Genomic DNA, 23,779 nt, shown 5'->3' with positions numbered 1-23,779 from the left:
CGCGAGGGCGGCGGCACTTGCCATACATTTGGATGAGGCGGTTCTGGAGATGGGTGCTGTGGGCGAGGCCGCTGTGGTGGATGTGAGCGTGGATGCGCTTGCCTTGGGAGAGATGGGCGGCATCGTTGCAAGACCTGAGCAGCGCCGCGAGCTCCTCCTCCTCGTCGCGCAAAAACCCTAGCGGAGGGCATCTGCGCGCCAAAATTTTCATATGCAAACCCTAACCTCTGTATAAACCCCAATTAAACCTCTCTCTCTCTCTCTCTCTCTCTTCCCCACACACAAACACACAGACATTTTACAGAGAAACTCCATTCTAGTTTCTCATTGTTTGTCACATTTATCTTCCAAGTCTTTCTTTGAGTGAGATGCTGCAAGTAAGGCTGCTCCAAGACCTGATCCATCTTTTGATAGCTCTATCACAACTTTTGCTGCTGCCTCCTGTCCCAGAAGCTCTACCAGTGCTTCGTGTAGTTTTGCCCGGAACTTTGTATAGTGCTCGTACAGGCTTCCATCTATGGCTATACAGATCTTTTTCTTCCTCCCACCGATCTTTCTCACGATCCCGACAATCCCTGCCGCTACCAATCTCGCGCCCCGAGCTGCCGTGATCTCGCAAACGTCTTTGATCACTTTGCGAACTTCGAGTGGCAGCTCTTTTAGCTGGGAATGTTTGGAATCAATCAAGCGATGACGAAGATGAATCAAACAGAGGCTTACTCCAAAGATGGTTTCCATGACGCGTGCAACATTTTCCAGGTTCTCACTTTCGTCCTCGTGCATTATAGACACGTCTCGTGTTCTATAAGAGATGGAAAAATAAGAGTGAGAAGAGCAACTTTCGTAAGTTCTTGCCTTAGAACAAAAGGTGTTGCCATGTTGCTGGGAATCTCTGTTACACCTCCAAGCAAACATGCTTGCTCTGCAAGTTTTAGAATCATCCTCCGGACAATGTCTCCAAGGTACATTCCCGAGAAAAGCTTTTCAAACACCTACAGTTACATAGAATGTAAGTGTAAACAGAAATCTGGAAAAGCTCATCAAAAACTATCACAACCTGTTGTCCAGGATGAACACTCTCAGCATCCAAATCATCGTCAATCTCCGTCTTTGGGATGTGAGGTGACCAGAAATGACCCCATTCTATATTGATCACCTGCAAACATGTTCATTCTAATCAACAAGATGAAATCAAGTTCTTACTGTTTCTTCAGGTTTTGGTAGCGATGGTGGCCACTTTGGGATTTCACTGGTTTGTTCTACATAGCATGCGTTAGAACCGGTTCCCAGAATCAGCCCCGCCATTACATCCTCGTTCCAGTATCGTCCTCCGGCCAAAGTTCCAGTTGTATCATTCACCTGTAATACAGATATTAGTTCTACCATTTTATAAGGTTTTACTATTTGGTTTTTCATTTCCTATTATTGTTATTATTTACGTACCATGGCAATGACATGCATGTCCAGTTTGCACCTCTCCATTGCTGCCTGTAATTCTTTGACAACGTCTTGACCGATCTTGACGTACCAAAGAAACAAAAAGAGGTTCAATACATCATCTCAGACTAGTAATACTACGTACCGTTTCAGCGATTGCAAAACCTTTGGTCCACTTGACCAGCTTCCCAGAGTTGAGTGATTCCTGTGACACCGGGAAGGAAAATGTGAAGCCCAGTTCACGCTTTTGCCCCAGGATTAAGTTGCAATCGACGCCTTCGGTGGCCACGAAATCAGCGAGAACTCGTGCAATGTAATCAAACAGCTCCTGGAAGCCAATGGGTTCTTTGTTTCCGTGATTTTCCGAGGATACTCAAGAGTGGACGTAAGAGAGCTTACTTCATTGGTGCTAGTCATAATCTCGGAAGGAATGGAATCCACCTTGGACTCTTGCTTGAGGATTCTCTTCTCCTTGCCACCGAGCTGCACTCGAAGGACTCGAAAGTTGGTTCCTCCGAGATCCAGCCCGTAGAACAAGCCAGTTTCATTGCTACAGGAAAGCATCTAAGATCTCGAGATCATGTAAATCGAGGAGCAAGAACTTACCCGCACGGCAAATGCTCAACGAAGGAGAGTAGCATCCTGAGCCTACTCTCACCGTCACTCTGGAGGCCAGCTTCCATCTGCGAGAGCATGTCTTGCGAGATTTTGCGCAAGGTCTCCACGGGAGTGGCACAGGCATTGCGAAACTTGTCCCGCATCGAGTGAGCAGCCTCCAGGCCCTTGGGAATCATCTTCCTCGGCTTGTTCTTGCTACTCTTGCTCCTGCTCATGAAAATGGCCGACCCCAAAGCGAAGGAGACGAGCAATCCTGGGCAAAGTTTGATAGATTTCTATCTCCCAAATCTAGGAACTGCGTACCTGTCACTGCCCATCGCCAAAATTCCGCCATTCGAGCTAGGCTATGGTCGCAAATGCCCAGATCGAATCGAGAAAGAGTTCTGAAGTAGTACTTGGTCCTTGCCACTCTGCTTGGATTCCCTTACAAAATATCTTTCATTGTTTGTACACACGTGGACCAAAGCATATTCTTGTGTGCCTTGGCGAATATGCCTCCACTTGAAATTAGGGCTTTTGGGGGCCAAGGGTTTATGGCTTTGCGCAGCGCAGTGGCGTGTGCTCTTCCGGCATTGGCGCGCGCGGCGGCGACGGCGGCGGGCAACGGGCGCGCGCTGGCGCTCAAATCCTCGCCCTCGGCGATGCAGTCGGCCAGCATTCTCTGTAGCGGCAAAGCAGCTGTGAGTGTTTGATTCGCGAAATGTGAGTGAGCGCCACACTGATTTCGCTCCAGGACGAGCTCATGGAAGCGCTCATGTGTTTTGGAGCTACTTCTTGCAGCATTGAGGATGCAAACAAGGAAGAAGAGGAGGTAAGAATAATTCCTTTTGTTTGGCGACAGTTCCACTCAGTTTTTGGGTTTTTTTTCTTGCGTTTTTCCGTGCATAGTTTTCCATTGCCTTGCTCGAACTTTAATGATTTCTTTCTCTTCGCTTCTGTAGAAAGATGGTCCAGTTCCCTGGCAGGCTGGGGATTCGCGTAGTTTTTGGAGCAAGGTTCGTTTTGGGATATGTGATTTCTCTTTGTCTTTCTCCCTTCTGTGAAAGTCGGCCTGACTTTGTGCGCTTTACAGAGTTGCATCACAGCCATGTTCGGAGGAGACGTTGATGTCTCGGAGGTTTTTGCGCTCGCAGCTGACACGCTGGGGCTGAAAGAGGTTCCAAAGTACGAGCTTAAAATAATCCACGAGTGCGATTGGCTGCAGCAAGTTAAGGTTGGTCTTTCTCTTCTCCTCTCCTTTTGTTTTTTTTTTTTGTTTTCCCTTCTCTCTCTCTCTTCGTTTCGGTTTTTTCCTTTTCCGGGGCGTGAAGCTGACTCTCTCAGAAAAACAAAACGCAGGATTCGTTCCAACCGGTGCAAGTGCTTCCACGTTTTTGGATCGTGCCAGAGTGGTGCACGCCTCCTGTAGGTGAGCCACTTGCTGCTGGTGACAAGTAGCTACAAGCATTGTGTTTTTTGTTCCACAGGACAGTGAGGCGACCAACATCATTCTTAATCCGGGACTGGCATTTGGCACTGGAGAGCATCCAACAACAAAGCTTTGTTTGAAATGGCTGCACAAGTCAGTGAGAAGCGGGGACAATATTCTAGACTATGGGACAGGCTCAGGCATCCTTGCGATAGCGGCGTTGAAGGTAACATTTTTTACTACTTACTCTTGTTCTTACTCTCTGTTTTTTTCTCTCTTTGGTTTTGTTTAGATGGGAGCTTCACATGCAGTTGGAGTTGACATTGATCCCATGGCAGTATCTTCCTCGGCTTCAAACGCGACGTTGAACGCTCTCGATCCACACGCATTCGAGGTTTTCATCGCTGCAGCCGACGATAAAGACGATCCCGTGCCGCATGGGCCCGGAGTTTTCGACGTCGTCGTCGCAAACATCCTTCTCAACCCGCTTCTCACTCTCGCGAACTCCATCGCCGGCTACACAAGACCAAAAGGAAAAGTTGGCCTCTCTGGCATTATACTCGAACAGGTAAAGCATCTCTTTTTTTTCTTCTCCTCTGCGATTTTTCTATCTTGTCTTTAATTTGATGCCAAATCCATCAACGTCTTTACAGGTTGAAAGCGTTGTGAGGACTTATTCCCCGTTCCTGCGCGATATAGAAATCAGCGACGAAAATGGCTGGGCATGTGTGTGTGGCATCCGGAAATGCGAGTGATGTAAGCTCGCTTGTCCAAGTTCTCGCTCTCTCGTCTTAAAACTCTCACAATCTTCCGATAAGGATCTACGGAGGCTTGGCAGCAAGCGAAGTGACGATGCGTTTCATTTTATTCCCTCATTCGTAACACTCGCTATAAGTTAAGCCAGATTCGTTGCGTCGCGGCTTGATAGTTTTATAACAGGAAGCAAACAAAGAAGCAAAGTATCTCTAGATCTGTTTGGCGCTTTGGCCAAGTGACAAAGACGAAGATATGATGACGCTATATGGATCTTTGTTTTTGTTCACAAGGTTAAACCCCATTAGATGATTAGAACTTAAAATAAGGCCATCTTTTAGGGTTTAGCTTTCGAGGAGGAGGATGCTTTCACGAGTTTTAGGAAGAAAGTGCTCGACCAGCAATGCATTACGGTCCTTTCAGGTGTACAGATACAATCCCCAGGATGGCAAATCACCCCACCTCCAAGACTACAAGGTTGACACCAGCAACTGCGTTATGATGCTTGATGTTTTGCTTGAGATCAAGAACAAGCACGACTCGAGCCTCACCTTCAGGCGCTCTTGTCGCGAAGGCGTGTGTGGCTCTTGCGCTATGAACATCAATGGTAAGAACTGCTTGGCCTGCCTAACAAAAGTTGGCAGGGATGAGGATGGTATTGCCTCGACTGTGGTGTTGCCTCTGCCCCATATGTTTGTGATTAAGGACTTGGTGGTGGACATGACCCATTTCTATCAGCAATACAAGAGCATTGAGCCATGGCTGAAGACCAAACACCAAAAAGAAGATGGGCAGCGGGAGTTCTTGCAAAGCAAAGAAGAGAGAGCAAAATTGGATGGAATGTGGGAGTGCATCCTGTGTGCCTGTTGTAATACTTCTTGCCCTAGCTACTGGTGGAACACACCTACATTCCCTGGTCCAGCAATTCTGCTCCAAGCATATAAGTAAGTGTATTGCCATTCCACATTGTTTTTCCCTACTAAATTGTTTCCAAATGTTTAGAATGATTGCTGATAGCCGTGATGACTTTGCCAAAGAGCGCATGGAGGCCCTCCGGGGAGAGATGAAGATTGGAAGATGCCACACCATTCGGAATTGCTCAAATACTTGTCCAAAGGGACTAAATCCCGCTGAAAAGATCCTACAGATCAAAGGGATGCTCGGCTAAAGAGTTGGAAATGTTCTTTGACAAAAAAAAAAAAAAACAAAGTTTTGGGCAAAACACTTGCATTAGTCCTGATAGATTAGTTTTGATTTGCAACTTGTTGAAGAGGTAGCAAACAAAGAGGCAAAGTATTTCTATAACTCTCTTTGGCGTTTTGGCCACCATGGCATGGTCATGGGCATGCGCATGACCATAGATGGCCATGGCAGGAGATGCATGGCCATGGCCCTTTGACCATCTTGTTTTCCTCGTATTGTGTGCGTAGCCGTCGGATGCGAGGAATGGTCGAGATCTAACCAGCTGTGCCCAGCCTGTTGGCACTTCTCGTACTGTAATCTTATCCAATCTGTGTTGGTCCATTGAATTGAATCTCGTCGCGTTCTTTTTCCACGAGCGGATAATGCGTCGAATATCCTCGGCATCGTTTAGAGCATCTATAAAGCATTTAAATATATTCACATAGTTTTCGCGATGATCGTCTTGGTTTGTTGCGCTGGCGATTTTCCTGTGCTTGTCAAGTAATCATCGATCGAGGCATGGTGGCGTGGTGGTCTCCTCCGAGAGAGCCACGTTTATTCATTTCTTTCCATTTTCTCTCGCCGTCGTTCTAACTCTCTCTCTTCCTGGGCGGTCTCAATCTAGAAACAATCCAGTTGGTGATAAGTCGAGCGGCAGGAGCTCATCAATTCGCTGCTAAGGATTGACACGAACCTTTTTTCTTTGCTGTGACTTTTAGACCATTTTCATTCCGGTAGCTCGCACGTAAGCGTCCATGGAGAGACGGGGCCTGAGGAAAGGCAAAAGTACGTTAGAAACAACTCAAACGAGAGTAAAAGCCCGGCTCAAAACAAGCAAGAAAAACGAGGAGCTTTCTCACCAGCACGACGACTTGGCGCTCATATCGAACTGGAAAGAGCGACTTGAGAGAATGAGGTCGCGAGTCCAGCTATGGAATTGACGCCGGAGCCGGACACTTTGGCCAGTCCTTGCAGCATCCTGATAACTTCCGGCGTGTCGTCAACAAAATACTTGGCCTTGCTGGGTTTTTGCCCGACTGTGCAAGCAAACAGCTCCGCCGAGTGCTGTAAAGCGATGCTCTCGAACATGTCCTCGTCAGACCTGTCGTCTCCGACACACAAAATAAAATCCGGGGGCGTTCCCTGGCTCGCCATCGTTTGCAAGATACGTTCGACAATGATCCCTTTGCTCACTCCCTGAAAACAAGCCGACAAAAGGTTGCACTTTAGTTCCCAAAAACAAAAAAGGGATCAGCCAGGCCAGTGCAAGCAAGCAAGAAAGAAAGAAAGACACGTTTCCTGCTTACCTGTGGCTTCACCTCGACTATGTGCTGACCAGTCTTGACAGCAACCGGCTCGTTTGCCAGGACGTTCTCCAAGTGGTCGACGAGCTCCTTGGCTTGCCACGAACCAAAGTCGGGATCGGCATCCTCATGGTGCCAAACTGCAGCACTCTCTTTGGCTTCGATGAAAGAACCATCGGTGCTCTCCTTGTACTGCCGCATTATAGGCAGCACAATCTGCTTCCACTCAAACTCCGTCGCCGACACGCTCATTATCCATTCCTTGTCCCTGCACCACCTGTACAACCATCAGGCAAACGTAAGTTGTCTGCCCCGCGGTAAGATAAAGCTAAACAAAAACCTGTAGTAAAACCCGTGCTCTGCCGCAAGTCCCAACTTGTCACACGGCTCAAACCAATCGCTCAAAGTCTTCCTCTCCCGACCGCTTACGACGAACACCACGTTCCTGGGGTCATTGCACAGCGTGTTCAAAATTGCTACGACTTCTTCGCTAGGCGTCCTGTTCACCGAGGACTGGGGCACCATTGTGCCGTCGTAGTCGAGAAGTATAGCTCTGCTACCGCACCTCCTGTAAACCGACGCTATATGCTCCGCGGAAAGCTTCCTAAAGTTTGGATCCAATGCCACCACCCTGAATCCCAACCCAAATCCAATCCCGTAGCACAACCTCCTGGCATGATCCTGGCAAGTTCTCTCCAGGTCCGTCACAAAGCTCTGAGCCCAATACCCGACGTCGTGCGAGCTCACGTACTTGTAGTGCTTTTCGTGCCTTGCACACTTCTCCGCCTCCGGCATGGAGATAGCCGCGTTGAGAGCCTCTGCCAGCGCCTCTATGTTCCACGGGTTCACTCGTATGGCCCCGCTGAGTGACGGCGAGCAGCCTATAAACTCCGACACCACGAGCATGCTCCTCTTTAAAGATCGCTGACCACTAGCCTGTTGCTGCTGCTGCTGCTGCTCGTCACGAATGCCTTCTCTACAAAGAATGTACTCATACGGTATCAAGTTCATACCGTCCCTGACGGCTGTGACGACGCAGCACTCGGAGATGGCGTAGTAAGCTGTTCGCTCGTGGAAGGGGACGTGCCTCTCGAGCAGCACGATAGGTTGGTATCCTTCCCATCCAAACGTGTCGTTCACCCGCCTGGCCACAGCATACGCCTCCTGCTGAATTTCCACGACGTCTTTACCTCTGCCCCGTGCCGGATTTGCTATCTGTATCAGCACTGCCTTGCCTCGCAGCTCCGGATGCAGCCTCAGCAGCTCCTCCATGGCTAGAAACTTGAGGCCTATCCCCTTGAAGATGTCCATGTCGTCCACACCTAGCAGCACGATCTTCCCCTCGTGTTGAGCCCGTAGCTCCGCCAGCCGGGAAACTGCACTCTCCATTTGCAAGCCGGCTTCTATCTGTCCCTTGTGGATCCCAACAGGCATGATCTTCACCCCGACTCTCCGCCCGTAGTAGTCGAGACCAATGTACCCCCGCTTGGATTCATACTCGAGCCCCAGCATCCGGCTACAGCACGAGAGGAAGTGCCTCGCGTAGTCGAAAGTGTGGAATCCTATCAGGTCGGAGTTGAGCAAGGCCTTGAGTATCTCGTCCCGGACAGGTAGAGTGCGGTATATCTCCGAGGATGGGAACGGGCTGTGCAGGAAAAATCCCATCTTTATCCTGTTGAAGCGCTTGCGGAGGAACGTAGGCAGCACCATGAGGTGGTAGTCGTGGATCCAAACGTAGTCGTCGTCCGGGCATATCACTTCCATGACCTTGTCCGCAAAGATCTTGTTGACGGAAAGATAAGCCTGCCAGAGCGAGCGATCAAAGCGGCCGCCGTTGTCCGGGCTGAGAGGGAGCATGTAGTGGAAGAGCGGCCACAGGTGCTGCTTGCAAAAACCATGGTAGAACCTGGAACGGAGATGGCTCGGTAGAAATGCCGGGACGCAGTTGAAACGATCAAGGAGGCTGGCAGCCACTTCGTCCTGTTCTTGAGCCTCCACCTCGACATTCAGACAGCCGATGTAAAGAACCTCCATGTCCTCAGGGAGGCCATCCTTGAGCCTGAGGAGGAGGGACTCCTCGTCCCAGCTAAAGTCCCAGCACAGGCTGCTGGGATTCCTCTCCGCGTTCAACGGGAGCATGTTGGCGACGATGATCGTCCGGTCCTGCGCCGTGCACGAGTTCCAGTCGGGTATCAAGCTGCTCCCGCTGTTGCCGTTGTTGTCATCCTCGTGCTGCTGGAGCTCTGCGGGAAATCCTGCCACTGTCATCACGCGTGGCATCCTGCCCCGAACAAACGGAGGCAGATCGCCAGCTGCGAGCTCCAGAAGATTGGAATAAGACTTGGACAACATCCCTGCTTCTCTGATGCTTTTGCTGCTGCTGCGGCTGCTGGCTGCCGATCGACCAAGCTAAAGAATTAGGCCCGAGTACCTTGGCTGCTCTGGCGAGCGATTGCGAGCCGAAAAAATCCCTCTTTTCTTCCTGCTTTCCTGCTATCCTGTCCCAAAACTATCCCCAGGAGCTGTCGCCGACGATCATGCTCTCGGGAAGCTAGTGATATATGCAGAGGCGGCGCTGGAGGAGCACGATACCAACAGTAGCCGCCACACTCTACGCCCCGTGTTCTTATCCGCCCTCCCACACATCCCGCCTGTCCTCGAAAAGACCAACCAACCGGAGCCGGAGAAGCGCCTAGCAACAGGCTTGTCTTGGCCGCAAACAAGCTCTCACAGCACACCACCGCAGCAGCGCTCCGGCGCCCGAAAAAACAAAAGGGAAGACCGTAGGGAGCAAAGCCCGGTGCGCTGCTACTGCGTTTGCCGACCGACAGCGAGAATGAAGCTGGAAGGGAAAGAGCCTCGTAAGAACTTAGACCGAGAAGAATTGGATGCGATCAATGCTGAGACAAGCAAGCAATCGGGGACGACGTGGCCAGTCCGTCCTCTTTGTGTTGAACGAAGCACCAAACAAAACACAAAGCAAAAAAAGAAAAAAAACCACTCTCTTCGTCTTCACAAATCCTCACACACACACCCTGCTGTTCACAACTAGGCCTAAGTAGCAAACCTCCAGGGTAGAAGAGCGAGAAAAAAACCATATTTTACACAGCACAGGGTACGATCGCCACTGTTTGTTGCTCCTCCATGACCCAACAAATGATAAAGAATTTCTTCACGCACACAAAAGCACCGAGCAACGCAGGCAAACCACAAGCGGCAAGAAAACGAGAAAATTTCAGCTGAAAAGGAAGGAGAAACCGACCAGACAGCGCGCGATCGTAGAATGTAGGAGCTGCCGACGACGTGGGATCGCGTCCTGGCCGCCTGGATCACGCCAAAGACCAGCAGCCAAACCTCCTTCCTCCTCCTCCACGCTAATGCAAACAAAGAGCTTTCTTAAAACCCTAACCCTAATCCCCGTTTACTTCGTCCGGTTCGATTCCTGCGGGCTATCCTCATTTAATGCGTGGCGGCGGCGCATGGGCATAGTGCCGTGCATGGCCCCATGGCCGCATGACGTGGCGACACCCCATAAGCCGAGGCCCTTCCAGCTCACATCCGACGGACACTGTCTCGCGTGGCGCACCGCCGTCGGTTTCGCACATCCGTTTTTAACGGCCCAGATTGAATGCTCTCCAATAGAGAGAGTGTGTGATCCTCTCTGTTACGCAGCTGGCGCTCGGTACTCTCGCTTTTATCTTTCTTGTGTGTTCTTCCTCTTTGATCCTCTGGAACCGCAAGAACGACGACTAAGAGATTAAATAGCTTGAGAAACGTGGAAAGGAAAAATATGGAGCGCTCACTCACAGATTTGCCTGCTGCTTGCTGCGCTGTTGCTGCTCACACTGCTGCTGCTCCCAGGGCTTTCAATACATTATTCTTCATCGTGGTCGATCATTCTGCCCCACACTTTCAAAGCATCGTGATTAAACAATTGCTTAGCAGCTGTATAAACCACCTGTGACGTTTACTGTTTCTCTATCGAGTGCTGCGAAAAGGAAAAGAAACAAACCATTAGCCTCTTCGAGGAAAGAGAGAGGCGGAAGAACTAATCACCTGATTAGACGTTTCTCCGCATAGGAACCTTGTCCTGCTGGGATGCGGAACAACTCACGTTGGTTCCCAGCTGCTCGAAGATGATAGGAAAAGAAAGAAAACAAGTAGTAGTAAAAAAAAAGCTTTCCTCGAGCCGAGCTTCCAGAATTTCTCTGTTGTAGTAGCATGATAGTCGATCCTCCACCTGTGTTGTTGTTTCCTGTTCACTAAATAGCTTTGAGCTTGAGTGAATCAGAGTATCACTCACTCCACGACCCGACCAGGAGCAGCTTCCCCATCCTGTTTTGATGCTAGATCCAAATGATGCCACTCATTGCCTCATCTCCACCAATTCTTTCTTAAGCTTTCGCCCGCGTCCTTTGCCTTTTGCGAACGTACCGAAAGGAAAAAAAGCACCGCATCCGCGTGCACGCCCAATCATCCTGTCCCGAAGTAGTACCCGTCACTTAACCGGGCAAAAAGCTTCTTTGCCATAGAAAAATCGCCAGATTCACAGCTAGTGCAAAAACTCTGATCCTCTTCGCCATCTTGCAAACTTTCTTGCCTTCTTTCCAGGCTGACCGGATCGGTTTTCGTGCAGTCAACACTCCCAGCTATATACGAACGTTGTTGGCAGAGTCCCCCGAGATAAAAATATATCTGTCCACCACCGAGCAAACGAGCCAAAAACCACCTGAAGCTTCTAGTACCTCAGCAGCGAGTACTTGACTTTCAAGCAGATCTTTCCGTTTTCCACGTCCAGCTTCGCTCCGGTCACAATCCAATGTCCTGGCTCATCCTGGATCCCTTTGGACATCTCGTTTATGTCCACGAACTTTAATAACCTGGAACCGTGCACAGACTGCGATGGACCCCCGGAAAACACTGCCGAGTTTTGAACAAAGCGCTGGGGTTGCGCATTTTGTGGGTTGACGCTGGAGCTGAATCCAAACTGGGAGAAGAAGCCGGTGCTGGATGACTTTTGAGACGACGCTGGCATGTGATCCCACACTGACCGCCTTATACTGCATCCAGGAACTCTCGTAAACTGGAGCCTGAGGAAAAGCACGGGCCTTGTTCTTGAGTCCGAGACCTGGAGTTGAGCGCCGGTTACTATGAAAGCACTGGCCTCGTCACCAATGCATGGCTCAACGTACTCGACTGGCGCGGTGTTGACGTGAGAGAAGCTCTTCCACTGGACGTGTTCCAACCACCGTGGATGTTCCTCTGACCTTTTCCAGCGCGGTGCGTCGCTGTACGTGCTTGTACCCCAGTGCTGCTCAAGAATTTTCGGAAGATTGGAGAGATACTGCAAGTGAACTGATAGTCTGTTGAGACTTTTCCCCTGGATATACAAGCGCAAGCCAGTCACGGGTCGTTTGGAAACAGTTACCTGCAAAAAACAATGCGTTTGCAAGACGGTGACCAGCCGAGAGACGTACCTCGTCCGTAGCTACATGTAGCTTAGGCCCCATGGGAGAGAATTGCAGCGCTGGTAGCTTTGCGCTGCTCGTTTGACTCGTAGAAGGATCTAAACTTGGAGACCATTGACGGGGTACCTGGAATTCTAGAAAATATAGCAACTCGTCAATCGGAGGCTTGTCTGCAAAACCAAGGAAAGACAAGCAAGATAAGTTGATGAAACTGGACAAAACTTACAGCGGAGATAGAGATTGATGGCATGAGTCAAGAACCCTGTTCCGGGAACACCAGCCAGCAAAGAAGTTATTGGGACAAACGACATGGATACAACTTCCGGGGCGTCAGGAACCGAGAGTAACCATGGGTTGTGGTCCCTTATGGAATCTAGTCCGCCTCTTCGCTTGAACTTCACCTCCACATTCTGAGCATATGCACGAAAACGTTAGAATAATCACTAAAGAACAAATAGTCAGATGCTCACGTCGTTCGAGATTGAAATGGAGCTATAGTTGTTTATCACTTTCGAGCGGTCTATCATCGCAAATGGGTCTGCAACCTAGACAAAGAAAGAAAAAAGCATAGGATATGACCTTTCAAGGACGAGAGGCTTCTAGAAAAACATGTAGTTACCTTCTTCTTTGCTCCCTTCTTGAAAACTTTGAACCGTCTGTTACTCCTTCCACCACCATCCGCAAATCTTTGTTCGGAAATTGACTCTAGATATCGTTGAATGTCGGCCGCATTGAGTGTCGAGGATTGGTTCTGTCGGAGATAAATCACGTCCTTGCCTCCAACTTTTACGCCCGTGATTACGTGAGTTCCATATTTCTCGATAAACCTGCAGATAATGAAGGTGTAAGGAGCTCACAACAGAGATGCAAAGAGAGTAAAAACGAAGAGATAATACCTGGTGAGTTCTAAAGGCTGCCAAGTCGATGAGACAGCGTCTTTGACTTCCTGAATGAGCCTCAAGGGCGCTTTCGTGACTTTCACTTCGTAAAGGATAGCGTAGTAGCCATCGATTGCTAGACTTTTTGTGGACAATGCATCAACTTGCCACGGACCTTTGAGATCAAACATGGCAGTGAATAATCCCAGCGGCATTTTCCCTGCGATTCCAACGTTGTGATTAAACCTCTCGGACATCTGCAAAGAAAAAAAAAGTTTTTTTTACATGACTTAGAAAGGAACTAGATGAAGTTCGCAAGAGCTACAAACCTGGTGAAAATCCAAAACGTCGCTCCGGAATCGCGTATTTTCTCCCTTGTCCACTTTGATGTCCTTGGAAACATTCTCCACAACCACATTCCCAGGAACAATGAGCTCGCGGGTCTCTTGATCCACGTCGATCAGGCAGCCCTTGGCGTACTCCACTTGGAGATCCAAAGTCACGTCAAATCCGCGGCCAAGCGCTCGAATTGCGGCGACGGCCTTGGCCTCCGCTCCAGCCATAACCATAGACTTGAGACGATCGATCGATACTACTTACTTGCGCAAATTCGCTGGATTCCAATGCGATCGATCGCAGCCCTGAATCTTTGAGGAAAAAGAGGAAGAAGAACAAGGAAAGAAGAGAGCTTCCAAGAAACCCTAGAGCCAAGAACTGTGTTCCACCGCGACACTACTACTACCCACTCGACGAGACAAGTCAAAGTCAACGCGCTGTGGAAAAGTAGATTCGAGAGGATATTCGTTCCTAGCAAATTGGAATCGAGCCTTTGACCTCCAAGGAATATGCAGAGAATCTTTTCGAGCTAGAACTGGAAATGTAGGTAGCAGTCGGTGGTGGAGTTTTTCAGCACGATGAGCTCTCCTAGGGTTTTTTGATAGCGCCTAGATTCTCGGATGGCGCAGGCCCCTGACGCTCTACATCTGGTTGGATCGCTGTCCTCGTCGTCGCAGAGATCGCTGCTGCAAAACGGCAAAGAGGTGAGTAGTGATCTTGGCAAGACGCTCGAGGATGAAGCGCGGCAGCAGCAGCAGCAGGAGGCGAGCGAGCGATGGCAGATTTCCAATCTAGCGTTCTTCCAGCGCCTCACTCTGGGCTACTCCTCGTTGGCATCGCAAGCCCAGCCAGTATTATCCCCGACCAAGACCTTCCGCAGGATCGCCATAGCCCGAGAGCTCGTTTCGATCAACACCCCCGACGTGGAGGAGCCCGCGAGCAGCAGTCACGGGATCCGGCTGAGAGAGGGCGTCAACCTTCCAGGGGTGGGCGAAATTCGCTGGAAGATCATGAAGAACTACGCTATGGAGTGGCTGAAAAATCCCAAGAACTTAGCTCTCCTGGTGTGGATCCTGGCGGTGGCGGTCTCGGGGGCTATTCTCTTCATGGTCATGACGGGCATGCTCAACCATGCCATTCCCAAGAAGAGCTCCAGGGACGCCTACTACGAAGTGAACAACCAGATACTCAACGCTCTCTTCACGCTCATGTGTCTCTACCTTCATCCCCAGCGCTTCCTCCATCTCTATCAGCTCCACCGCTGGAACAGGTCCGACGTCCTCGCGCTCCGGAAGATCTATTGCAAAGACGGTCTGAGGAAACCACACGAATGGGGTCATATGCTCGTCGTGGTGATCCTCCTCCATCTCAATTGCTTCTCACAGTACGCGCTGTGTGGACTCAACTGGGGGTACAGGAGATCGGAGAGGCCAGCGATCGGAGTGGCGGTGTGCCTGGCAGCAGCAATCGGCTGCGCTGCCGCGGCTGGGATCTACAACACTTTGAGCCCGCTGGGAAGAGACTACGTCCAGGACGAAGAGGCCGGCCAGCTACACCTCCATGAGGATCTAGAAGCCGATGCTAGACCCAAGCTCCAAGCTCCGAGTCGCACAGGTGGTCGGTTCTACAGCCTTTTGGAACGTAGGAAGTCTTTCGCTTCGAGAGATGGCAAGCTGGTGGAGCGGCCCGAGTGGCAAGGTGGTGTTTTAGATTGCTGCATGGACCGGGAGGTGGCGCTCATGTCTACGCTGTGTGGATTCTGCGTCTTCGGGTGGAACATGGATAGGCTGGGTTTCGGCAACCGGTTCGTCCACATTGCGACGTTCTTGCTCATATGCTCGGCTCCATACTGGATCTTCCTTCTGGCAGCGGGCAACATCGACAACAGGTACGTGAGGCAGGGGCTGGGATTCGCAGGGATAGTGCTGTGCGTCTTCGGGCTCATGTATGGTGGTTTCTGGAGGATCAAGATGCGGACAACTTTCGGGCTTCCTGGTCAGAGGTGGTGCTGCGGGCAGCCGAATATGACAGACTGTGCACTGTGGATGTTCTGTAGTCTGTGCTCGCTGTGTCAAGAGGTCCGAACGGCAGCTCGCTACGACGTCCGCGATGACAAGTTTTACGTCAAGGAACCGAGAAGGAATCGGGAAGGCTCGTCGTTTTCGTCGTCATCGCCATCGCCATCGTCTTCGCCGAAGCCGTCTCCGCTGGGTCGAGAGCAGGCCAGCAAGGCACCGTTTGACACGGAGCTCAAGGTGGAAATGGAGATGGTTGCTCCATCGCCAGTGGTCGCGGACAGGAATGAGATATTGGAGAAGAGCTCTTGAGCCAGTTCTTCTCAACTTTTGATATTTGGAGGTAACAAAACCAAATGCTTTCAGGCAGCCGTGCTCACTTTGAGGTTGCCAAGAGCATCAAGGACGTCGTCTTCGTCGTCGCTCAAAACCTGCGGCAGGGCAACTCCCATCTCGTAAATCTTTGCTCGCTGCAAGATCTCCGCCACAACCCACGCTTTTCTCTTGCTCAGCGGCCTCGAGGGGTTGAGCCTCACCTGGAAGAAAGGAAGAATCGTCGAGCAAGAGAGAATAGGGGAGCACGCACCCGGTCGCCGATGTTGCAAGCGTTGGCCTCGTCGTGTGCCATGAGCCTGGTCGTCTTCTTGACGTATTTCTTGTACAGTGGGTGCTGCGTGAATCGATCCACCGCCACCACCACCGATTTTTGCATCTTGTTAGACACCACAATGCCGATGATCCTCCGCATTCTCTCGCACCTAAACCCTAAAAAGTTTTCCGTGCTAGCCCAGCTAGGGCGACGAAAAGAGAATCAACAATTTCCCTTAAACCCTTGTTTGTCTACAAGGTGATAAATTTTTAACGGCTTTTTAATCTATTAAATTATTAAATAAGAGTTATTTTTTAATAGTTATACTCATTGTTACTTCATAAATAATGTTGTTTAATATTGAAACTTTTGATTTAAATTAAGTTCTCGAGAATTAAGAAATGGTAAGACAAAGATTGTTCATTATTTTCCTTGAGAAAAAATAATTATATAGTATTAAAATTTTAAAAATTATTATTTATAAAAAATCAATTATGTTTAACGAAATTTCAAAATTTTACAATTAGTTTTATTTTGAAAATACAATTTTGTGAGTTTGTGAAAACGTAAGAGTCCCGCTACAGCACAAGTTTGAGTTGTTGTAGGACTATTCAGTGAAAATTTCTTAGTCAATGAAACTAGATCGTGGCATTTGATTTTGTTTGATGCCTCTTTATTTTCTTATATAGCATTGTACTCAGAAAAACTTCTAAATGTAATTAATTAAAATTAAATTATAAAATAATTAAAAATGTGAGATGAAAGAATCAAATGTGGAAAAACTCTAACTCATTTAACAAAAATAAATAGTTAAATAAAATGCTATTACTTAATTATCCAAATGTCAAAAAATATTAAAGAAAAATATGGTTTTTGGTGAGATAAAGTTAGAAACAACAAAGAAAAAAAAAATCTTTCCTTAAGCTATATAGTTATACATGACATTTAACAACATAGCTAACATTATTTTAAAAAATAAAAATTATAAATGTCAAAGAATTCTTAAACACTTTGATCTACGCATTTTTATGAGTCCCATATATAATATGATATATCTATGAAACACAGTAAATAATTGAAAATGACAAAGAAAGAATCAAACACATAAAACCATAGTAAAGGCAAAATTAACTAAAAAAAAGAATCAAAAAAAGAATAAAATATATATTAATGAAATCTTTCTTCTCATCATCAAAGTTAATGAATTAAAAAATTCACTCAAGTTCATAAACATTATTTTCCCATAGTGTAATGTTATTTTATTCTGTTATAACATTATTACATGTTTTATATTTTAAAATGATTAATGTTACATATAGAGGGATCCCAATTTAAATCCCAAATTCATGATTAAATTCCCAAGTTGAGGGCCACTACTATATTATATGTGGTAATTTTTAAAAGTTTTTAATTCACCCTAGTTTGCCTTAACTACCCATTTATTTTATCTCTAAGATTTAGTTTTCTTTTTTCACATGTATAACCAAGTTTCCTCCTAGGTCGACCCATAGGATCCTAGGCCAGGAATTAGGGCCTGGACACTGCCAAGTTGGATGCTTCTAATACCAGTATTACATGCCCATGTTATATATGTCTATTTTGGGTAATTGGGCAATAGAATTGAATAAGGGAAAAAATCTTTTTCTTTGGTGATGTTTGATATAAAAAGTGATTAATTGTAACATTGATTTAAAAGTTATGAATGAACCAATCTAGAGGAGATAACATAATCACACCTCATTGTACACTAACAATATTCCTAAACATGGATAATATTGATACTTCTAAAAATGCACACCTTTATTGATAAGGGTGATCTGACAAAAAGCAAAAGAATAAATCTAAAGTAAAAGTAGAATACCAAAAAAGCCTCCACCAATGTAAATGGGAATAATATTTATTCATTAGGGCAAACCTTCTCAATTAATATGGAAGACTCACTGAGTTTTGTTCCAATGGAGGGAATTTGTGCATATACTGGGCATTTACTGCTAGCCATACACAGAATTCTCTTGGGCATTAAACCTGCGATGCCGTCCTTTAAACCTTTACTCAGACGCGACTTCTCATTGGCTCACTGCCTCCAGATTGTTACTGGGATGAGACAAAGTCAAGCAAGTGGGTTTTGAAAGCAAGACCTCATCCCCATTCCCATTTAGTGTACGACTTATCACTGTTGTGTTTTTCCTTCCATTCATGGATCTTCTCTCCCTCCCAAGTTTGAGTGCCTTAGTGCTGCTTGCTGCAGCTCTCTGGTTCTCTTCTACTAGAAGAAGAAATCCTCCAGGAAATCTCCCTCCAGGACCACTCAACTTGCCAGTCATTGGCTGTCTCCACAAGCTCGGCTCGCTCCCTCACATTTCACTCCACAAACTCTCCAAGAGATATGGCGATGTGATGCACTTGAAGCTCGGCAGCGTGTCCACAGTCATAATCAGCTCCGAGAGAGCTGCCAGAGAGATTTTCAAGCGCCATGGCCTCGAGTTTGCCTCCAAAGCTCCACTGATCTGCGGGAAATACTTTGGCAACGACTACAATGGTCTAGTTTTCAGCCAATACACTCCGGAAGTGAAGCTCTACAGGAAGCTCATCAACACTCACTTGCTCTCCCCGACCAAGCTCAAAATTTACGATGGAATCCGTCGCGAGGAGCAGTGCCGTCTCGCTCAATCTCTCAGAGACGAGCGAGGGAATCCGGTTCTCCTGCGGCAAAAGATCCACGACATGAACATGAACGTTATAACTTACATGCTATTTGGGAAACGCTTCTGTGGACACTACAAGAACACTGCGAATGTCGACGAGTTCGTGCAAGCGATCGTGGAGATGGTTAGGCTGGCCGGGATCTTCAATGTGAGCGATTACATCCCTGGAATTCGCTGGCTGGACGTCCAAGGCCTGGAGAAGAAATACAAGCAGCTCATGGACCGGGTAAACAGGCACCTCTTGTCGATCTTACGAGACCGGCGAGGGGATCCTCCGGTTTTCACCAGCGAGGAGCCCATGTCTTTCATCGACGTGCTCATCTCCATGGGAGAGAAGCTCTCAGACACCACCAAAATCACACTTTTGCTCGTAAGTTTCTCTTGGTCAAAGTTGTTCTTCTTTTAAAGCTAGATGAATCCCACAGGATATGTTGCTGGGTGCTGTGGATACTTCGGCTCTCTCACTGGAATGGGCCATGGCTGAGCTTCTCCAGCATCCAGTCGAATTCTCGAGAGCTCAGAGCCAGATTGATACAGTTGTCGGCAAAGAAAAACTTGTGGACGAGTCGGACATCGCAAAACTTCCATACGTCGAAGCCATAGCCAAGGAAACAATGAGGCTCCGGTCAGTGGCTCCGCTAGCTCTTCCCAAGATCGTCCAAGGAGGCCCAATCGAGCTCGATGGCTACACCCTCCCGGACGGGACTGTGATCTACATCAGCAGCTACTCGATCGGTCTGGATGAGAGGTTCTGGAAAGATCCTCTTGAGTTTCGGCCGCAGCGTTTTATCGACTTGCCAGACATCGATGTCTTTGGCCAAAGTTTCAACTTACTTCCGTTTGGAACAGGGAGGAGAGTTTGTCCCGGTGCAAAGCTTGGATTTGATGCTGTCCAGATGGGTATTGCAACGCTCGTTCAAGGATTTGACTGGAAGCTGGATGGAGATCTTGATGATCCGGCAAAGCTGAACATGGATCAAACATTTGGACTGGTTTGTCAAAAGAGTCAACCTCTTGTAGCTATCCCAATCCCCAGGCTGGATTCTCACGTTTACTAGAAACATTAGCTCATACCAGCTATTGTTTCTTCCATAAAGTTTGCTTCCTCTCCAGGAAAACTATCATAATTTCGTGTGTGACGATCGAGGAACTATCATAATTCAACCATTTGGTTTTCTAGCCTTTCAATGATACAACTGATCAATATAACAATGTATCAATTCACATGGACCATGTGGAAGAAGAGTAATCTATACAATAGTTCCAAACCGTATAAACTCTTACCTCCACAACTGATCTTGGAGGCTGGAGATTTTCTAGAAATGGTGGAAGTGGAAATAGAAAGATATTACATGAAAGTGATCACCTCCCGAAGAGCGACCAAAGAAACTCGTGGAAGAGTTCGATTCCCTACGTGAGCGTACCTCCCGAGTTTATCTTTGGAGAGTGGTTCTTTCGATGTGTCTTTGCCACAAGCTTTGCATCGCCTGTCCACCCATCCAGTTTCAACGTACGCACCCTTCACTGATTGGTCACCCAACATCTTGGCATTGAGAAAAATGAGGACGAAAAAGAAAACAGCCTAGGAGAAAAAAACACTCAAAAGACTTGTAAATACCATCGATTGATTCTTTGAAGAAATCCTTGTAGGTGCCACCGCCGACACGCTGGATTTCTCTCAGGCAAGGTCGGCGAGGGACGCTGATTTGATTGACGAGGCTCGTCAGGCTACAGAGTCGGGCGAGAAAATGTCCCGAGAGCAAGTACCACGTCTTTGAAAAAGAACATCCAACTCGTGCGAATTTCTCATCTCCCTTCTTGACTTTTGTAGTACGCAGCTCTGAGGCGGAAGATTGATGCTAGTCAGAAGCGATGCACTCCCCTCGCCGGGAGGAGTTTCATCCTTTCTATCCTGTGCCAGAAGAAATATACTAACTTTTTTGTGGGGGCTGTGATTAACTTCCCACTGCTGCTGCTTGATCGATCTGCCAAGAAAACTCCCCTTTGTTGCTGCAACCGAAGCTGCCGCCATTAAACAAGAAAAAACGAAAAAAGAAGATGACCAACTTTGAAAGAATCGGACTGGCTTGTAAAGCGGACACGCGTTCTCTTTCCCGCCTCCAGCATTTACATGGTCTTGGGATCTTGGATCAATGCAGGACCAAACAATGTTCTTCACATAAACTGTGCTTGTAAGTTTTCCTTATCTAGAACGGGCCATGGCCAAGCTTCTTCTGGAGTTCTCAAGAGTTGTTGGCAATGGACATTGCTCGGCCTCCCTGGAATATTCCAAAAGCTTTTAAGAAGTTTACTATTAATGCACATTAACGCTAAACAAAAGAAAAAAACACTCTATAGAAATAACATGTTAAGAAAATTCAATGAGCTCTCAAGAAATAAAATACATATCTATTTTTTATGATAGAGTAGAAGTGAAAGAAATTATTGTACTTAACATACTGAAACAACATAATAATAAAAACGCAATTGTTAGTCCTGCACTTGCTGAAGCTTCTTTGCTGCTGCTCTCTATCGTACAGAAAAAATGATCCAGATCATTTCATCTTCTCAACGGTGCTCATCTTCGAAGACTGTTCTGTTAAGTCTTCAGTATATTCTGGATCTTGCCGCGTATGATTTAAACTATGACACTTGGTATAACACACATAAAAGAGTAAATGGTTTGAAAATGATTCAAAAAATATAAACATAAAACATAATAGGGCAAAAAAAAAAGAATAACACATCTTGATGAAATCATTATCTCATTATCAAAGTTATTAAACTGAAAAATCCACTCAAGCTCATAAACATTATTTTCTCATAGTGTAATGCTATTTTATTCTTCTGTAGCATAACTCTACCATTATATTACATGTTTTATGTTTTAGCACCCAAATAAAAACATAGAATTGAACAAAAAAAAAAAAAGGTTTTGTGATGTTTGATATAAAGAGTAATTGATAATGACATTGATTTAAAAGTTAAGACTTTAGATATGCTATGATGTGTTATTGTGTTAGCTTAATTTGATCTTCTAGATTGGTTTATCCACTTAAACATCAACAACATTCTTAAACAAGGACAATGTTGATACCTCTAAAAATACACACTTCTATTAACTAAAAACACAAACTTCAAAGAAAAAGAATAAATCTAAAGTAAAATTAGAATACCAAACCAATGTTGCTGCTAACCATACACAGGGCATTAAACCTGAGATGCCGTCCTTTAAAACCTTAACTCAAACACGACTTCTAAGACAACACATTGGCTCGCTGCCTCCATATTGTTACTGGGATGAGACAAAGTCAAGCAAAAGCAAGACCTCATTCCCATTCCCATTTAGTGTACGACTTATCACTGCTGTGTTTTGCCTTCCATTCATGGATCTTCTCTCCCTCCCAAGTTTGAGTGCCTTAGTGCTGCTTGCTGCAGCTCTCTGGTGCTCTTCTACTAGAAGAAGAAATCCTCCAGGAAATCTCCCTCCAGGACCACTCAACTTGCCAGTCATTGGCTGTCTCCACAAGCTCGGCTCGCTCCCTCACATTTCACTCCACAAACTCTCCAAGAGATATGGCGATGTGATGCACTTGAAGCTCGGCAGCGTGTCCACAGTCATAATCAGCTCCGAGAGAGCTGCCAGAGAGATTTTCAAGCGCCATGGTCTCGAGTTTGCCTCCAGAGCTCCACTGATCTGCGGGAAATACTTTGGCAACGACTACAGTGGTCTAGTTTTCAGCCAATACACTCCGGAAGTGAAGCTCTACAGGAAGCTCATCAACACTCACTTGCTCTCGCCGACCAAGCTCAAAAGTTACGATGGAATCCGTCGCGAGGAGCAGCGCCGTCTCGCTCGATCTCTCAGTGACGACCGAGGAAATCCGGTCCTCCTGCGGCAAAAGCTCCACATCATGAACATGAACGTGATAACTTACATGCTATTCGGGAAGCACTTCTGTGGACACTACAAGAACACTGCGAATGTCGACGAGTTCGTGCAAACAGTCGTGGAGATGGTTAGGCTGGCTGGGATCTTCAATGTGAGCGATTACATCCCTGGAATTCGCTGGCTGGACGTCCAAGGCCTGGAGAAGAAATACAAGCAGCTGATGAACCAGGTAAACTGGCACCTCTTGGGGATCTTACGAGACCGACTAGTGGATCCTCCGGTTTTCACCAGCGAGGAGCCCATGTCTTTCATCGACGTGCTCATCTCCATGGGAGAGAAGCTCTCTGACACCACCAAAATCACACTTTTGCTTGTAAGTTTCTCTTGGTCAAATTTGTTCTTTAATGCTGGGATGAATCCCACAGGATGTGTTGATGGGTGCTGTGGATACTTCGGCTCTCTCGCTGGAATGGGCCATGGCCGAGCTTCTCCGGCATCCAGCCGAATTCTCAAGAGTTCAGAGCCAGATTGATACAATTGTCGGAAAAAAAAAACTTGTGGATGAGTCCGACATCGCAAAGCTTCCATACGTCGAGGCCATAGCCAAGGAAACAATGAGGCTCCGGTCAGTGGTTCCACTAGGTCTTCCCAAGATCGTCCAAGGAGGCCCAATAGAGCTCGATGGCTACACCCTCCCGAACGGGACTGTGATCTATATCAGCAGCTACTCGATTGGTCTGGATGAGAGGTTTTGGAAAGATCCTCTTGAGTTTCGGCCGCAGCGTTTTATCGACTTGCCAGACATCGATGTCTTTGGCCAAAATTTCAACTTACTTCCGTTTGGAACAGGGAGGAGAGTTTGTCCCGGTGCAAAGCTTGGATTTGATGCTGTCCAGATGGGTATTGCAACGCTCGTTCAAGGATTTGACTGGAAGCTGGATGGAGATCTTGATGATCCGGCAAAGCTGAACATGGATCAAACATTTGGACTAGTTTGTCAAAAGAGTCAACCTCTTGTAGCTATCCCAATCCCCAGGCTGGATTCTCACGTTTACTAGAAACATTGGTCCATACCAGCTTGTTTCTTCCATATAAAGTTTGCTTCCTCTCCAGGAAAACTATCATAATTTCGGGTGTGACGCTCGAAGAACTATCATAATTCAACCATTTGGTTTTCTAGCCTTTCAATGATAC

At 47.3% G+C, this 23,779-nt stretch overlaps 9 protein-coding genes across 10 annotated transcripts; 5 read left to right on the top strand and 4 right to left on the bottom strand.

The window, feature by feature from the left end:
* Nucleotides 1-296: 296 nt before the first annotated feature.
* On the bottom strand, nucleotides 297-2,462 carry LOC9663194 (hexokinase-7). The gene is made up of 10 exons (XM_024661577.1): nucleotides 2,359-2,462; nucleotides 2,044-2,308; nucleotides 1,837-1,987; nucleotides 1,583-1,765; nucleotides 1,444-1,518; nucleotides 1,204-1,359; nucleotides 1,058-1,156; nucleotides 856-992; nucleotides 721-802; nucleotides 297-663 (listed from the first exon to the last, which is right to left on the bottom strand). The coding sequence occupies exons 1-10, from the start codon at nucleotides 2,387-2,389 to the stop codon at nucleotides 325-327; spliced, it is 1,518 nt and encodes a 505-aa protein (XP_024517345.1). The 5' UTR covers nucleotides 2,390-2,462; the 3' UTR covers nucleotides 297-324.
* Nucleotides 2,463-2,546: 84 nt separating this feature from the next.
* Nucleotides 2,547-4,483, top strand: LOC9663193 (ribosomal protein L11 methyltransferase). Its single transcript, XM_002987665.2, has 8 exons — nucleotides 2,547-2,735; nucleotides 2,789-2,866; nucleotides 2,997-3,050; nucleotides 3,128-3,268; nucleotides 3,394-3,459; nucleotides 3,522-3,689; nucleotides 3,756-4,031; nucleotides 4,117-4,483. Exons 1-8 carry the CDS (start codon nucleotides 2,547-2,549, stop codon nucleotides 4,216-4,218), a joined length of 1,074 nt encoding a protein of 357 aa, XP_002987711.2. The 3' UTR covers nucleotides 4,219-4,483.
* A 216-nt stretch (nucleotides 4,484-4,699) lies between these two features.
* Nucleotides 4,700-5,384, top strand: LOC9630737 (succinate dehydrogenase [ubiquinone] iron-sulfur subunit 2, mitochondrial). Its single transcript, XM_002987664.2, has 2 exons — nucleotides 4,700-5,160; nucleotides 5,219-5,384. Exons 1-2 carry the CDS (start codon nucleotides 4,715-4,717, stop codon nucleotides 5,382-5,384), a joined length of 612 nt encoding a protein of 203 aa, XP_002987710.2. The 5' UTR covers nucleotides 4,700-4,714.
* Nucleotides 5,385-5,779: 395 nt separating this feature from the next.
* LOC112341423 (alpha,alpha-trehalose-phosphate synthase [UDP-forming] 5-like) lies at nucleotides 5,780-9,118 on the bottom strand. Of its 2 annotated transcripts, XR_002990550.1 has the most exons (5): nucleotides 7,043-9,118; nucleotides 6,706-6,979; nucleotides 6,259-6,595; nucleotides 6,093-6,168; nucleotides 5,780-6,019 (listed from the first exon to the last, which is right to left on the bottom strand). XR_002990550.1 is itself a non-coding variant. In XM_024661491.1 (4 exons), exons 1-3 carry the CDS (start codon nucleotides 9,052-9,054, stop codon nucleotides 6,278-6,280), a joined length of 2,604 nt encoding a protein of 867 aa, XP_024517259.1. In that variant the 5' UTR covers nucleotides 9,055-9,118; the 3' UTR covers nucleotides 5,783-6,168; nucleotides 6,259-6,277. The 2 variants fall into 2 exon arrangements, 1 of the variants encoding a protein (XP_024517259.1); XM_024661491.1 differs by having other exon boundaries at nucleotides 5,783-6,168.
* A 2,057-nt stretch (nucleotides 9,119-11,175) lies between these two features.
* LOC9663192 (MACPF domain-containing protein CAD1) lies at nucleotides 11,176-13,611 on the bottom strand. Its single transcript, XM_024661515.1, has 7 exons — nucleotides 13,378-13,611; nucleotides 13,067-13,305; nucleotides 12,790-12,997; nucleotides 12,448-12,580; nucleotides 12,180-12,340; nucleotides 11,448-12,082; nucleotides 11,176-11,314 (listed from the first exon to the last, which is right to left on the bottom strand). Exons 1-7 carry the CDS (start codon nucleotides 13,609-13,611, stop codon nucleotides 11,176-11,178), a joined length of 1,749 nt encoding a protein of 582 aa, XP_024517283.1.
* A 300-nt stretch (nucleotides 13,612-13,911) lies between these two features.
* On the top strand, nucleotides 13,912-15,768 carry LOC9630736. Its single transcript, XM_024661561.1, has one exon. The coding sequence runs from the start codon at nucleotides 14,005-14,007 to the stop codon at nucleotides 15,709-15,711; it is 1,707 nt and encodes a 568-aa protein (XP_024517329.1). The 5' UTR covers nucleotides 13,912-14,004; the 3' UTR covers nucleotides 15,712-15,768.
* LOC9663191 (30S ribosomal protein S17) lies at nucleotides 15,692-16,255 on the bottom strand. The gene is made up of 2 exons (XM_002987594.2): nucleotides 15,986-16,255; nucleotides 15,692-15,935 (listed from the first exon to the last, which is right to left on the bottom strand). The coding sequence occupies exons 1-2, from the start codon at nucleotides 16,145-16,147 to the stop codon at nucleotides 15,762-15,764; spliced, it is 336 nt and encodes a 111-aa protein (XP_002987640.2). The 5' UTR covers nucleotides 16,148-16,255; the 3' UTR covers nucleotides 15,692-15,761.
* Nucleotides 16,256-18,138: 1,883 nt separating this feature from the next.
* On the top strand, nucleotides 18,139-19,915 carry LOC9663190 (flavonoid 3'-monooxygenase). Its single transcript, XM_002987662.2, has 2 exons — nucleotides 18,139-19,063; nucleotides 19,119-19,915. The coding sequence occupies exons 1-2, from the start codon at nucleotides 18,185-18,187 to the stop codon at nucleotides 19,749-19,751; spliced, it is 1,512 nt and encodes a 503-aa protein (XP_002987708.1). The 5' UTR covers nucleotides 18,139-18,184; the 3' UTR covers nucleotides 19,752-19,915.
* Nucleotides 19,916-22,011: 2,096 nt separating this feature from the next.
* LOC9630735 (flavonoid 3'-monooxygenase) lies at nucleotides 22,012-23,778 on the top strand. Its single transcript, XM_002987661.2, has 2 exons — nucleotides 22,012-22,958; nucleotides 23,011-23,778. The coding sequence occupies exons 1-2, from the start codon at nucleotides 22,080-22,082 to the stop codon at nucleotides 23,641-23,643; spliced, it is 1,512 nt and encodes a 503-aa protein (XP_002987707.1). The 5' UTR covers nucleotides 22,012-22,079; the 3' UTR covers nucleotides 23,644-23,778.
* The last annotated feature ends 1 nt before the right edge of the window (nucleotide 23,779 follows it).

This window comes from Selaginella moellendorffii, unplaced genomic scaffold, assembly GCF_000143415.4.
Source record: "Selaginella moellendorffii unplaced genomic scaffold, v1.0 SELMOscaffold_83, whole genome shotgun sequence".
In the NCBI taxonomy this organism is placed as follows: Eukaryota; Viridiplantae; Streptophyta; class Lycopodiopsida; order Selaginellales; family Selaginellaceae; genus Selaginella; species Selaginella moellendorffii.
This window is presented reverse-complemented; position numbering and strand designations above follow the sequence as displayed.

What these genes read in the sequence shown, in the direction of transcription:
- LOC9663192 (XM_024661515.1), bottom strand. Translation starts at nt 13,611, where the DNA reads ATGGCTGGAGCGGAGGCCAAGGCCGTCGCCGCAATTCGAGCGCTTGGC. An exon ending in AATAACTTCTTTGCTGGCTG is followed by an intron (nt 12,341 to 12,447) that starts GTGTTCCCGGAA and finishes TTGGTTTTGCAG; the next exon opens with ACAAGCCTCCGATTGACGAG. An exon ending in TACATGTAGCTACGGACGAG is followed by an intron (nt 12,083 to 12,179) that starts GTACGTCTCTCG and finishes TTGTATATCCAG; the next exon opens with GGGAAAAGTCTCAACAGACT.
- LOC9663191 (XM_002987594.2), bottom strand. Translation starts at nt 16,147, where the DNA reads ATGCGGAGGATCATCGGCATTGTGGTGTCTAACAAGATGCAAAAATCG. An exon ending in CTTGCAACATCGGCGACCGG is followed by an intron (nt 15,936 to 15,985) that starts GTGCGTGCTCCC and finishes CCTTTCTTCCAG; the next exon opens with GTGAGGCTCAACCCCTCGAG.
- LOC9630736 (XM_024661561.1), top strand. Translation starts at nt 14,005, where the DNA reads ATGGCGCAGGCCCCTGACGCTCTACATCTGGTTGGATCGCTGTCCTCG.
- LOC9630737 (XM_002987664.2), top strand. Translation starts at nt 4,715, where the DNA reads ATGATGCTTGATGTTTTGCTTGAGATCAAGAACAAGCACGACTCGAGC. An exon ending in ATTCTGCTCCAAGCATATAA is followed by an intron (nt 5,161 to 5,218) that starts GTAAGTGTATTG and finishes CCAAATGTTTAG; the next exon opens with AATGATTGCTGATAGCCGTG.
- LOC9663193 (XM_002987665.2), top strand. Translation starts at nt 2,547, where the DNA reads ATGCCTCCACTTGAAATTAGGGCTTTTGGGGGCCAAGGGTTTATGGCT. An exon ending in CGCGTAGTTTTTGGAGCAAG is followed by an intron (nt 3,051 to 3,127) that starts GTTCGTTTTGGG and finishes TGCGCTTTACAG; the next exon opens with AGTTGCATCACAGCCATGTT. An exon ending in ATTGGCTGCAGCAAGTTAAG is followed by an intron (nt 3,269 to 3,393) that starts GTTGGTCTTTCT and finishes AACAAAACGCAG; the next exon opens with GATTCGTTCCAACCGGTGCA.
- LOC112341423 (XM_024661491.1), bottom strand. Translation starts at nt 9,054, where the DNA reads ATGTTGTCCAAGTCTTATTCCAATCTTCTGGAGCTCGCAGCTGGCGAT. An exon ending in GAGCACGGGTTTTACTACAG is followed by an intron (nt 6,980 to 7,042) that starts GTTTTTGTTTAG and finishes ATGGTTGTACAG; the next exon opens with GTGGTGCAGGGACAAGGAAT. An exon ending in TAGTCGAGGTGAAGCCACAG is followed by an intron (nt 6,596 to 6,705) that starts GTAAGCAGGAAA and finishes GCTTGTTTTCAG; the next exon opens with GGAGTGAGCAAAGGGATCAT.
- LOC9663190 (XM_002987662.2), top strand. Translation starts at nt 18,185, where the DNA reads ATGGATCTTCTCTCCCTCCCAAGTTTGAGTGCCTTAGTGCTGCTTGCT. An exon ending in CCAAAATCACACTTTTGCTC is followed by an intron (nt 19,064 to 19,118) that starts GTAAGTTTCTCT and finishes TGAATCCCACAG; the next exon opens with GATATGTTGCTGGGTGCTGT.
- LOC9663194 (XM_024661577.1), bottom strand. Translation starts at nt 2,389, where the DNA reads ATGGCGGAATTTTGGCGATGGGCAGTGACAG. An exon ending in TTATGACTAGCACCAATGAA is followed by an intron (nt 1,766 to 1,836) that starts GTAAGCTCTCTT and finishes ATTGGCTTCCAG; the next exon opens with GAGCTGTTTGATTACATTGC. An exon ending in GCAACACCTTTTGTTCTAAG is followed by an intron (nt 803 to 855) that starts GCAAGAACTTAC and finishes CATCTCTTATAG; the next exon opens with AACACGAGACGTGTCTATAA.
- LOC9630735 (XM_002987661.2), top strand. Translation starts at nt 22,080, where the DNA reads ATGGATCTTCTCTCCCTCCCAAGTTTGAGTGCCTTAGTGCTGCTTGCT. An exon ending in CCAAAATCACACTTTTGCTT is followed by an intron (nt 22,959 to 23,010) that starts GTAAGTTTCTCT and finishes TGAATCCCACAG; the next exon opens with GATGTGTTGATGGGTGCTGT.